General features: G+C 41.1%; 2 protein-coding genes across 2 annotated transcripts in view; one reads left to right on the top strand and one right to left on the bottom strand.

The window, feature by feature from the left end:
- Nucleotides 1-111: 111 nt before the first annotated feature.
- On the bottom strand, nt 112-4,714 carry srp9 (signal recognition particle 9). Its single transcript, XM_084377918.1, has 3 exons — nt 4,531-4,714; nt 4,316-4,384; nt 112-974 (listed from the first exon to the last, which is right to left on the bottom strand). The coding sequence occupies exons 1-3, from the start codon at nt 4,600-4,602 to the stop codon at nt 855-857; spliced, it is 261 nt and encodes an 86-aa protein (XP_084234044.1). The 5' UTR covers nt 4,603-4,714; the 3' UTR covers nt 112-854.
- Nucleotides 4,715-10,892: 6,178 nt separating this feature from the next.
- The window catches only part of enah (ENAH actin regulator), a 137,672-nt gene continuing 134,367 nt past the window's right edge, over nt 10,893-14,197 (top strand). The window contains exon 1 of the mRNA XM_084376907.1: nt 10,893-11,360. Within this exon, the coding sequence (XP_084233033.1) occupies nt 11,356-11,360 (5 nt within the window). The 5' untranslated portion in view covers nt 10,893-11,355. The remainder of the gene's footprint in view (nt 11,361-14,197) is intronic.

Below are 14,197 nucleotides of genomic sequence, written 5' to 3' on the forward strand. Positions count from 1 at the left end.
CACTTCCGACCTGTTACTGACTGGAACATGGTATTAATCATGTAGTCACTGATGGTTCTTGACACATTGGATACAACACCAACACCTGATGAATACAGGAGAAATTGTGGCTATACAGGGGTAATAAACATTTATTGAACATAACATAATTATTCTCAGACAATGAAATGGCATTGGGATGTGTGGGGTGTCTCTGTAGAAATTATAGGTTCCTCCACACCGTTGTTAGGAAATCAGACGGTCCTGCTTCATTCATGTGGCACGAGTCCAACAGGACAAACAGAATGAAACAGATTGCTGAAACTGAATCCAGCGTAGCTATAAAGATGTAAATGCAAAAAGAAAAGAAAAAAAGACAACGTCTTTGTTGCCAGTCGTGTTCGTCCCCTTTAAAATGAAAATCATTTCAAGCTCCTCTAAAGAAATCAAGGTGCCAAAGCTGCTCACACAGCAGCAGAGGATTTGTACTTCTTACTTTTTGTCCTAGATCCCCCCAAAACCCTCTCATTTTCCATCTCTACATTTCCTAAAATTTCCCAACAGCCTAAACTGACCTTACTTTATATTAATACTATCAGGGATGTGATCAAAATGCCTCACGAGGAAAAGCCAGATAATGTGATGTTTGATGACTAAGAAAGAACTGAAAAAAAAAAAAAAATCCTGAGAGAATAAAATATATACAGTACATATATGATCACATCTCTCTGTATTAAATAAGTGTAGGCAGCCAGATCAATCTCATCACTCTTTACAACTGCCCTTCTCTCAGCCTCCACATGGCACTCCGATGGTACTGTGCTCTCAACAACCACTGTGTCCACTGAACTCAGTCCAGGTGCTTCTAGAGCATGTTAGTCCGTCTCCATGGAACCACTGTGCGTCTCCTTGGACACCATGAGTCTCATCAGTTTTCCGTGGAGCTTCTCTATCTTCTTTACATCCTGGGCCTGGTCTGTCTTGTACTGTAAACACTGTGGGGATAGACAAGAGAATACATGAGGGGAATGAGAGCTGCTATTACAATAAACTGACTAACTCAAGTGACACAATTCATTTATGTCACAGAATAAGACATCACATCAAACCTAGTATTATAAAAGTGCCATTTCTTTTGCTTTACCTGTTCCCTTCCTGTTTCGCCCCTTATATGTGTTCATTTGGAAAGTTTATCTTCACTTCTGTTTATCAACCTGACTGCAGCAGTGACCCACGGAGGTGACCTCATTGTTGTGCGTTTATGTATTGTAATGGCAACTGACAACTGGAGCCGGAGGGGAAATGTACTTTACTTCATGAACGGAACATTACAGAATAAACAGAAATGATCCTGCAGTCAAACTTGGCTCGTAATGCAAGGCGAAAATTTACTTCTAGGGATGATACACAGAATTTCGGGATATCAAGTTAAAAAAGAAGGCAGCGATACAGTCGCAGTCTCACTCAAACTGTTAATCGGTGGGACCCGCGGCAGAGGGTGTCCTGGTACTCCCACTGTACAACCAGAGGCAGAGAGGGATTGCTACTGACTGCTGTATTGTTTTGCAATTGTACATAGTCCAATCATTCATTGCCAAAAATAATTCATGGCTACTTTTTACACATGATTAAGTCATGGCCGGTTACTTTTATTTTACTATAGAAGGAAAGAACTTCAAGTAAAGAGGAAAAACAAAAATTGTGTACAAATCAATATAAACGCTGTACACTAACAACAATGTTCCAAGTCATCGTTTTCTTCTTTCTTTTTTAAAATATCATGATAAATATTGTACCATGGACTATATAGCGCGATGATAGCGTACGGTGAGTCCTTAGTATCATTACATCCCTATAGGCTAGGTGCATTAACAACGTTCCAAACAACTTCCGGGTTCTTCACCCAGTACAACTACTTCCGGTAATGTGTTTATTTACGTTCAGAGCGCTAGCTATGGCTACTTGTTTTTACACAAGATCCTTGCAGGATCTCCCCAAGTTAACGGTGGACGATGTCCACCGTATTGTGGACGACTCCCCGCTTGCTCCCACCAGCAAGAGAGAGAAAGGTTTTAAATTCTACATAAGCAGCTACATCAGCAACTATGAAGGTGAGTTACGTTAGCTAACATACCGTAATGTGTGCTAGCTAATGTTATCACTATTTTAAGCTGACTTTCTAACCTTGCTACTTGTTTCCGGTAGTAATATAACATTCTTTACTAACATAGTTACTCTGTCTCTTTTTCAGTATCAAACAAAGATAAACGGACAGGCGAAGTGTGTGTCAGGGCGACCTGCTTTAGGTCGATGAGAAAGGGAGAGAAACCACACCAGCTGAGAGTATGTTAGGGAGCCTTAACTGTATTTTACAGCTAATAATAAGCTAATAATATGTGCTATTAAGTGTAGTACAGTATCTCCAGAAAATGGTTGAGGATTTGGAACAGAAATCCTCAACACAGAAGTTGTTTGGAACGTTGTTGGTGCACCTAGGCTATTCACTTTGCTGGTGGTGAAAAGGTCTCAAACTGGATGGATCAGTTCATGCAAAGAAACCATCCTGTTCAGTTCAGGATATGTGCAACATAAGCCTTGCACCAGTAACCCAGTGAAGTTTTTTTTTTCATTTGGCATGGAGTTGGAGGGGTGGAGTGTCGAGTCCAGCAGGTCAGTTGTGGAAATGGCAAGCGACAAAGATAACGGAGGCCCAGAGTTAGAGGATGCACCAGCAGCATCGTTTCGGTCTGCTGTGTGCTGGGAGCATTTTGGATTTAGTGCTAGCTATGATGACACCGGTAAGAAAGTGATGGATAAAACTGCGACTGCGTGCAAGCACCGTGCAACATGTGTTGCTTATGCTAGTGGCAACACCTCCAATATGTTGGCTCCTCTACGGAAACATCACCCCAGTGTGTCAATTGACAGCGCAAGGTGGAGAGAGTCAGGTAGGAAAGAACAACTTCTACTCCCCACAGCATTTAAACAGCAGCTCAGTGAAAAGTCAGACAGGACATAACAAAAGCACTGTGCCTTAACATGCACAGAAAGTCCTATAGATGGCGGTAACACTGTATTTTAGAGGCAAGAAAACCTATTTTAGTTAAGATTTGACAATGAATAAGTGCTGATGTTCTTAGCTAGAATTTGTTTAAGACAGACAGTTGTATAGCTTTTTTTTCCAAATAAATGAAAAGCCGGTTGAAATCAGCAATGTCTCCCTCCTGCTGTATCCAAATCTCACCTAGGTTTAATCTAAAATTGTTACACTGATGTGTCTAATGTCAAACTGTTCATTCTTACAGTTTTTGCATGATGACATGACATATCCATGAGAATAACTAATCCTTTAAATACTGTCAATGGTGGATTATTAGGCTGTTCATCTTATGCTGATGTATTGTATTTCTGGAGTGTAAAAAAAAAAAAAACAGAGAAAAACAAAAACATATACTGAACCGAACTGAAAACCCTGACCCCAAAACCATGATACGAACCAAACCGTGGATTTTGTGATCCATTCCACCCCTCTACTGGAATGAGTCAGAAATCTGACATGACTCAGGCCTATTCAGGGACGACATCATGTTTTAAAGTTATATTCATGTTACATTTAGCTGACTTCCTTCCTCACTCTCTGACTCTCTCCTGGAAGCTTAAGTGACACATGACCAAGTGAAACGCACCATTACTGTGAGTTAACGTTTGGATTTCTCTGGTCTGAACATGGTTGAAAACATTTGGGATAATGCAAGTACACATCTCCACAAAATATATAGCAAAGGTCTAGTAGTTTTTAGTCATTTTAATGCAGAAATTCTTACATATTATATCATTAAGGATGAATGTTAGTGACATTGTTAATTCATCCCATCTAGTGCCATCATCAGGTCAAAACTTTACTTTGTCCAGTTCTCTGTATCATCCATCAGTCTCATGTTTTCTTCACAATCAGTGTTGTGGCCTCAAACAGCTGTTAGTGTGTCTGTAGTGCACAGGTGCATTGTGGGGAGTAGTGCTGATACGATTACCTGATGAATCAATCAACAGCTGAATATCTTAAAGAACACAGTAACCCAACTTAAGTTTTGCTTTGTACACGTCATTTTATCTTCATACTGGTGCCCTACCGCAGCTTTTACACGCTTCTGTTACCCGACCAAACAAATACTAACTGATACGTGACAGACAGGTACAGAAAGCACCCTGCTCACTAACCTGCGGAGGATTTCAGAGGTGTCCGATGTGAACACGGTCAGAAGTCATTTTCACTAACTCTCCCTGTCATCTGATAGTAACAGTTCAATTCAAACTATTATGTCCTCACGTCACTTACCACGGCATTGTCGGTCACTTTAATGCACAGGTTGCCGTCGCAGTGTCTGTACTTCAGGACCACTCGGACCTGTGAACAGAACAGCTTGTGAATATGAGAAAACAAAAAACTAAAATCAGACCAGCAGTTGGTACAGTCACGTCGCTAACAGGCTATCCGGCTAATTGGCTATCAAGCTAGCATGCTAACGTATTAGTAAAACAAAGTGTTTTCACCTTCATGGGATCTGTCAGATACAGTTTTTCTGCTGCACGGGCGAACTCCTCCCAAGTCTGATAGTAAGGCATTATTTCAACCAAGAGATATTACTATTATACCAAAGAATCTGTGTGCATCTGTGGACCAGGTCTGCTAACTTCGGAACACCACATCAGCAGCAGCGTGAACACAGCCAATCAGAGTGAGGAGAGCGTGTTGCCGAAACTACTTCCGGATCATACTTTCAAAACAAAAGCACCTTAAGCATGAGAATAATTCTGCATTATAGTATACAGTATAGTCTATGGGTTAAGTCTAATATTTAATACTAAATCACAATGTATTATTTAATTGTATGCATAAACCTCTCCATCTAAGTTTAAAATGTATCACAATGCAATGAAATCAAATGCATGTGCCACAAACTAAGAGGCAATAAAGTTCCCATTCATCAGTTACAAATGATAGCTGATCACTTTGGTATTCTCAAACAACCATGTTTTTATCTAAAACAAAGTGATGCTGCTGTCTGTTGTTTATGGTGCCTTAGGCTGAATCAATTACCGATCAGCAAAGTGAGCAATATAGGCAATTTAAGCAATATAGCAAATGCATTTTAGAGTAGTCCCTCTGGTGGACTTTTGTTTCGAAATTATCACTCATCCCAGGACCGGAAATGTTCCTGTGCTGAATGGTGTAAGGAGTTCTTCATAGCGCCCTCTGGTGGCGGCTCAGTGCTCCAGCTGACTGACAGACTGTCCTGTCATCATAATGACGCGATGGCTGCACTGTAGTATCTGATTATTTCTCCTTGTTATATCAAAGTTTTTCATTTCGTAGGCAACCAGAATCTGATGTGTAGTGCTCAATCATGCTGATAAGAATTTTACAATGCACAATATAAAAGCACTTTTAAAACTACTCTATTAAAAATAGTATATAATTATTAAAAATTTAAAACGTTATGTATTTACTAGTAACTACAGCTATCAAATAAATTTAATACACTGTTATAGCTGACGGTATCATATAAATGCTGCTTGCTGCTGCTAAACACAACCAGGGCTGCTCATCAGGGTGAAAAAGGGGGAGAGGTTTTCGGGGGCCCATGTAGGCCAGCAATAATCATGTTCAACCCCAGTCATAACCACATTTTATTTTGAACCAAAAATACTCACCACTACTTATTAAAACAAACAAGACATGTTTTAGTAAAATGTAGCCTGTTGTTTTTTTAATTCAACATCAGAACATTACAATTACAACAAGAAATACAATTAGAGAAATTGTATTTCTGTAATCAGAAATAAAGTATTTCTATAATCAGAAATAAAATATTTCTGTAATCAGAAATAAAGTATTTCTATAATCAGAAATAAAATATTTCTGATTACACATTGCCATCCACATGACCAGAGAAATGAATTGATATAAACTAACTACAGCCTAATGTAGTTAGGCTAATTGATGTAGTTAGGCTAGTTGAGTGAATGTGCTTTTCATGGCAGACCTGCACATAAATTGTTAGGGGGACATAGACCCAAATAAAAATGCAATGACCAGAGTTTGTCAGTTTAAGAGGTTGCTCCCAACCTGAGCTAGCTTAACTAGCCAAGAGGTAGCTCACATCAGTGAAGGAGCCACCACCACCTGTGAAAAAGAGGATGATGTCAATATTAGCAAAACAGCTGTGCATGTGTTCATGTAGGAGGGAGAGAGAGCATACACGTGTTGATTTGAGTTAAGCAGATAAGGGGAGGGCCAATTCACTGGACCTTTCCAGGGGCCCAGACATTTCACCTGTGGGTCTACACTGCTGTGTCACTTTGCTTCAGGTGGTATAGTTTGAGTACAACACCAGCTGTTGGAACTGTATGTGGATTGCCAGATTGCCCTGTGTAATTTATCTGTAGTTTCTTCTGTCGTTGTTGTGCTGTAACACCTGAATTTCTCCTCCAGGGGATCAATCAAGGATTATCTTAAATTGAATTGAGTATAAAGTATGACATACCACACTGAAATGTAATGTAAAGTATCATAAAATAACAATGTTCCAATAGAGCACAAGTACCTCAAAATCACATACATAGGTATAGTACTCAGATATACAGTATGTAGCTTTGGGGAGAAGCTCTTCAGCTGGTAAGAGGAAGTATGTGGTATTTCATGGCTTGTACACTAGATGGCAGACAAAGTTCAGGTATTTTTATGGAGAGGGCTGTTGGATGAACTCAGAGGACTGAACTAATAGGTTCACGTCAACATTTGACTGTTGCTTTTTATTTTTCCTGAGCAATTTATAATGAGTGCAGCAGGAGAGTAAGCTTAATTTCCTTCACATCTAATGACATTTACTGGTTCACTGTGTTAGATGTCACCATAACAGAGCTGGTGAGGTAGTGGGTGGTGTGCTGATGGCTCATTCATCATCAGCTGAGTCAGTGGCAGCTCAGTCAGAGTGTCTGACTTGCATTTAAGTCCCATTTTAGAATCAAAATAGATGAAAATAAAGGAGTCAGTGTTATAGTTACCCTCCACAGCCACACGTACTGTATACACAAAGTATACAAGGAAAAATACAGTGACATCTATCATTTTAAAGGTTCAGTGTGTAGGAATTAGTGTGATTCAGGCCAGAAATGGAATATAATCTGCATGACTATGTTTTCATTAGTGTATAATCACCTGAAACTAAGAACCGCTGTTTTTTCCTTATCTCATAATGAGCCCTTTATATCTACAGAAGCAGCAAGTCCTGTTCCATTGAGTCCGCCATGTGGTATCGCCATGTTTCTACAGTAAGCCAGAATGGACAAAGCAAACTCAAACTAAAAGAAAAAAGAAAACCTGTAAATGTATAGATTTTAAAAAAAATATACGATATATCAATAAAATTCTAAAAAAAGACAATTTACATGTCTAATGTGAAATAATATGAAAAATCTGTGACTGTGAATACCCTTAAATAACCCTCTTTATTATGAGTACCATTAAAGTACTTTTGTAAATGTATCATAATTTAACAAATTAATCTATTTTTACTATAATTGCATTTATAAAATTAGACATGAAACAGTAAAAGAAGTATTGGTTCTGTAGTTTTACATAGGTGTGTTTGCTAAGTTGTTTTCTGTTATCTGACAGTATTTTTGGTGCCTTGACTATTAACTTTTTTTCATAGTTCATTTTTCTTCAGTGGGGAGGGTGAGGAGGGGGTATTCAGTTGGTTGCGAGGGTGAGGAGGGGTTATTCAGTTGGTTGCAATCTGAAACCTCATTACTAGATGCCACTAAATTCTACACTCTAGTCTTCTCATATACCAATAATATATCTACGACACAAATGTTTAGTATGAGGTCTCCCAGACAAGCTAAACACCTGCATTATGGATGCAAAATTACAACCTCAAACTGCAGTTAGTGTTTTGTTAAAGCTGCTGTAAATGTTGTCATTTCAGCTAACTTCCTATTGGTTTTGCAGTTAGCACTCCCCTCCTTCCTCTCCACGTCACTACACTTTCACTACCTCTTTCTTTTTTTTCTGAGGCAGCTCCCTTTGCCTGTTTCTTCAAGAATTTTCCTTGGCTTGGCCTGTTTATAGAATAAACCATCATCAGGAGGATCCTGCTGTCAGCACACTGACCAGCAGACAGGACCATGTCATCTCTTTATGGAGTTCTCTGTCCGGATTGTAGAAATTGGGCAGGGATCTCAGGACATTTCTTTTCTCTTTAACTTCATGAGCAGGGGGAGGAGAGACATATGTTACTGACCAAACACTCAGCGGCAGCTTTATCATCAGTTTGCCCTTTTCACAGAGGTGAGCATTTCTATCAAAGTGCAGCAGCATTACATAAAGGTAGACAAGCTCATCACATGACCTTTAGCCTCTACCTTTTTTTTTTTGGAAACTGTGTTGTAATCCTCTTTCAGAGCATCAGACAAGCTGCAGGGTTAGCCCAGCTACATTTAAACATATTAGTCCGTACAGCAGCTTCAGGGTTCACTTATATTATTTATTGTCTTGTCTTTATTTTTTCACTTCTTCCTCCTTTAAAAAGTCAGGTAGAGTCTGAGGCTTTATTTCAAGGAAACCAGGACTTTTCCTTCAGCTGCCTTTCAACTGCAAGACCAGAAAGACTGATTTGAGCCATCATTCTCTGTAATCAACATTCATGTGATGCTTTTTGCATTGGACTCAGATCAAGATATTATAATGCAGCGGTGGAGAACAGTGTCCCCCTGAGCTAAATGAAGAAATGGTGTTTTACCTGTAAAGGGTTTCAGCTCTGCTGAGCCTCTTGGCCCCTCAGTGGATAAGTGGCTTCACTCCCTCTGATGCCATTATGGTAATGGTGATGTATAATGTTACATGATGGACACATAACATACACAGACATAGGCATGTATGCAATACGTATACACTTGAAGTAGAAACACATGGTGGTTGCCAATTATAGTTCTGTTTCTTGCTGACACACAGATCCAGTCCTGAGGGACGACTGTCAGAGAAACTCCACCTCCACCTGTCACACATCAACACACTCTGGTAAATCACAGCAGTGGTGACAGGATCCACCTGTGGCTCAACATCAGCTCCTCTAAGTGTCTGACGTCAGCTCCCGTTTGATTGTTGCTTGTGTGAAAAGATCTGTACCTGAAAATGTTCAATTTTTGAGTTTTTATTTATATTTACATTTTATTATCTTTTGCACTTGAAATGAATTTCCAAAGTGACAAACGCCATCTATTAATAAGGAGTTTATTCTGACTGCATTTAAGATAAAAATCTACAGAGATGCAAAGTTTCACCTGACTTCAATATGTTTCCTCCTAAATACTGTAAATAATGTAGAGTTTTGCTGACTTTATTTAGCAGAAATCATGCCACTCACTTAGTTACTTAAAGACTGTCATATTGTCGATGAAGTTGAAGTTAAAGATATAATACACAACATTTCTGTCTTCAAACAGCCAGACCTTTGTAATATATTTTGTTAGAGGTGCACTATGAAGCTTTGGGGAGGAAATTCAGAAGAGAAAGATCAGCATTAACTGATTTTTCTGCATAAACAAACTAAATAATCAAACTTTCTTTGTTTTCATGACTGAATAAAGTGAATAGACTTACTGACCTTAAAGGACGACACAATTTATACTGTTTTATTTTATTTATTTATGGGGACCCTAAACCAGCTGCTCTCAGAGGAAAATTAGGTCCCAGAACACTGTTTGAAGCTAGAAAGGTGGCAGGGTCCGCCACATATAAACAAAGTAACACAGTATAAATTGTGTTGTCCTTTAATGTCAGTTTGTTTATTCAGTCATGAAGACAAAGAGAGTTTAATTTGTTCAGGCAGAAAAACAGATCTCTCTTCTCAGTACCATTTCTTCACCAACACCACAGAGTGAGTCTTTAAACTCACTCCTGACTCTCTCTTCATGTGGCTGAAGCTGTCTGTGTGGAAGATCATTGTTGAGGCAGAAGAAAACTTTACATATTGAAGACCAGAGGCTGATTATATGTTTATTATTTACATTAACTCATCTACATCAACACTGACATGATCTAAAGCATACTGATACACGTGTGCTTTACTGTACACTGTAACCTCCTATGTAAGAGGTTATAGCGACATGTTTATAAACTCCACTTAATATCTTTTGTTTTTGTATTTATGATGCATGATTTTAAACGTATTCCAGGATTACTGTAGTTATTTTTAAAAAGGAAACACAGCCTGCAGCCGATTTAACATGCTCATGTCTTTGTTGTATTTCCAGTCTACTTTGGTCCCAGCTCAACATCACACACACACACACACACACACACACACACACACACACACACACACACACACACACACACACACACACACACACAGCGAGAGAGCCAACTCGGTTGTCAGGGGCAACCTGTACGTGCTACGTCCCACAAGTTGCGTCGAATGCTGCCTTCAGGAACCGTGGGGAATCAAAGAATACTAATAACAGCGCGCATGAAAAGCGCAACAGAAGACTTTATTATGGACCCCAACATTTGGAAGCGAATTTTAGTTAGGGGCTGTATTAGGCCAATACTATATATGTCTAACACTCACAGCCTGGGGCAATGTCTTATTACTAATAGACCATTTTAAATAAAACAGACAAACTAACTTCACAGTAATTCTCAGGCTGTGGAGGCAGTTTGTTAAAGATATCTACTAATAGTTGGATCACGATGTCCAAATAGGCTAACGATAATAATCTTACCATCCAGGCTGTCATTTTGTTAACTGTGTCATGAGTATAGTAATAAAACATCCCACTGGCTGATGAGCCTCTCTGTAAGCTGTGCTCTTTTCTAAACATTCCCACTTTGATACATCTTTATTGATTTTATGATTTTCAGTTGCGCGAGCGGAGAACTTCAAAGTTAGAGCTGACAGTGCGGCCCTGAACGCAGCACGTGTTGCAGGCAGCAGGCAGCGGCAGCAGAGCGGTACCAGACCGGTACCCGAGCGGCACAGCGCCGCATCACACCGACCACCGTGCGTCAGACACACCACACAAACGCGACATTCGTCCGCTTTCCTCCAGTGACTCGTCGCCAGCAGCGGAGCCGCGATGCTCAGGATCATGTAGGAGCGACTGTTTGGTTTGTAACTCCCAGTTTTCTTTTTCTTTTCTTTTTTTGTACTTTTTACCGGATAGCCTCAAACTGTGAAGCCTCTCGTCACGCCGTCGGAGTCCATTCATCTGGTCGCCTGTAGCCTCGAGCCGAGCGGTGAACTTTTGGGAGAACTCGTCGTCGATACCTGGAGCAGCTTGAGATATATTCGGCCTGACAACACTTTCGTCATGAGGTAAGAAGCTCAGAATATTCTTCACAATGAAAGCTTACAGGAGACGAGGCTGCTCGGTGAGCGAGAACATGATGAAAGTGAGGAGTTGAAGCAGCGCGCGGAGGCTGAGACATGAGCTGGACTACAGCTGAGACATGAGCTGGACATGTTGGACATGTCACACACAGACACACTGGGTGCAGACACGCTGTGAAGCGGCTCTACACGGTGTGTGTCTGCAGTGCCATGTTGTCGGGGGGTGAACACTGTCAGCTGCACCGCTCCGACAGGCTCGTTACACTCAGTCTGTGCTGCATTTGAGGACGTGCACGGGTTGAGAATGGCGCTCGCTCACCCTGCTGTACTCCCACACTGCATCGCAGGGATTATCTGTGAGCGCTGCTGATGGCCAGCGCTCATCTGATGCCACGTTATGATTGTGGCACGGCTCGCGCACTTTTTGTCGGCTGTGAAATGACGCGGGGACTGGCTGGCAGAGACCCGTGAACGTCCCCCAGCTCGTGCTCAGACTTCACTCAGACACTTGGTGGCACATGAGGTGTGCAGGGGGACACGCCTTTCAAAACTAATGCTGACAGTCTACCTGCAGCAGGAAGGGTGCATCCCGTCTGACACCCAGCTGACACCCAGCTGACACCCAGCAGTGCTGCTCATAACCCAGGATCAGATGCTCAGTGTGAGGATGTGTGTGGTTGTTGTGTAACATGGAAGGAGTCTTTGTTTCCCAGTGAGCCTGCTGTTGGCTGTCCTCTGAGGGGCAGGAATGACCCCATGCTGAGTGGACTTAAAGGATAAGTTCACACTAAAATGATGCCGATGGAAGCTCAGATGGAATTTTGTGGTTCACAAAATATTTCTGGAGCTTCATAGCAAAGCAGCATGTGCAGCATTCTCCCAAACATCTGCAGCAGATGGAGACTTGTTTTAAAAACACATAAAATGGCTCCACACAGCTCGTCCAGGCGTATTAAAAGTCTCCAGAAGTCCAGAGATCCCCAAATCTTTATGAAAAAAGATTCTACTTACATCCTCAATGCACGTTCAGTCCTGTGCACCCACTTGATGGGTTCACGCTAACGCTTTCAGCTTAGCAGCCACAGTGAAGATTTCAGTTTAAGTGTAAATTACGTCTTTACACCCATTATTTAAGGGTGATGTTAATATGTTAACAAATATGTTAATATGTATATCCTTAACACAGAGTAAAGCTTGTGAACCCATGTCAGACGGGTTGTGCACAAGTGCTTTTAGCGTACAGTGAAGATTTCAGCTTCAAAAAGGGTGTAAATAAATAAATGATGTCTTTGCTATCAGTTTGTGATCTTGGGACGTTCGGAGACTTGGATTCCACCGGTCCAGCTGTATGGAGCCAGTTTATGTGTCTTTTTTATTTGTGTTTTTACATTTTAAAACAAGTCCCCATCTACTTCAGTTGTTTAGGAGAATGCCGCAACTCTGTTTTACTGTGAAGCTCCAGTTATTACCACTTTAGTGTCAAGGTTTAGAGATGACCTTGTTTATCTGAGGCAACATGCAGGAAAGCTGCTAGAATCGCCTTTCTCTGAGGAATGTGTGCTTAAAATCGCCGGAGGTTGCTGATGAGGCAGAAAGCGTTGGTTCTGCTTGATCCTGGTCGACATGTCTGATGCAGCACAGCAGTTTTTGTCACATATCTCCTTCTGCATGGTGCTGAGAGAGAAAGTTCAAATGTCTGAACAGCTTCTATGACAGCGTGTGTGACCTTGACTTTGTTTCTTTTCATTCATGATCTAACTTTGTGTGTTAAGCAGTGAGACATGCAGCGTGGATGGGGCCTGCCCCCTTTAAGAAAGCCCCTGATTGAATCCAGCTGTTGGAATCTCTCAGTAGGCCAGACTGTGGTTAACAATAGCTTTGGTTGTTTCAAAGAGCCGCATGTTGTGTCCATGTCCCAGAATGGAAACCACTAACTTTTCATCTCTTACATTTTTTCCCTCCTCTTCCTCATACTTCTTAACAACTTTCTCATTAGTCGCTTTTAACTCTCATGTGTTTTGGAGAATGTCTCCTCAGCATCTCCAGACCGCTGATGGCAGCAGACAGGAATAAAGTCGTGCTTACAGTTTGTTCACTCGACTGTCGAAGCCTTTAAATTCAAGTTGTTTTCTGTGTCTGTGGGGTGTAACAGGTGTGTGTGTGTGTGTGTGTGTGTGTGTGTGTGTGTGTGTGTGTGTGTGTGTGTGTGTGTGTGTGTGTGTGTGTGTGTGAGAGAGAGAGAGAGAGAGAGAGAGAGAGTGGCGGGCCCAGCTGCTCCCAGCTGACTCATGCTGGACTCACAGCTGTGTGTTAGTGTGCCATAAGGTTGTGGCCACAGTGACAACTAAGTTACTGGTCCTCTGGCAGGAGTTCAGCACTCTTTACCCACTTCTTCAGCCACTGACTTGTGACTAACACACCTTGTGTAACTCAGGTCGTCAGAGATCTGTTCATTTCCAGTTGACAGCTGACTGAACGATGAAAGCTGAGAGGAGTTTGTCATTGATGAACTTTTCACAGTCAGCGGCCTTCAGCAGTGAATCAAGTTTCCTGCTTCGCTCAGCTGATATATCAGGAACAATAGATCTGTGTGGCAACAACAAGATGGATGTCAAGTTGCTCAAAGCCAATCGGAGCTGCCAAGTTCTCTGAAAAAGCAATTTGAACGTCTAAATAAAGGTAATAAACAACCCAAAAATGGTGCTGTGGGAGCCACAGCTCTCATGGTTTAGGCTGACAGTTTGTTTTAAATGTACAAGGATTCAGAATCTCATTGTATCAGTATTATGTAAAAGTACCAATAGACATCCAACAATATTATT

The sequence above is a fragment of the Pagrus pagrus genome (assembly GCF_965226575.1).
Source record: "Pagrus pagrus genome assembly, chromosome: 16".
NCBI classification, from domain to species: Eukaryota; Metazoa; Chordata; class Actinopteri; order Spariformes; family Sparidae; genus Pagrus; species Pagrus pagrus.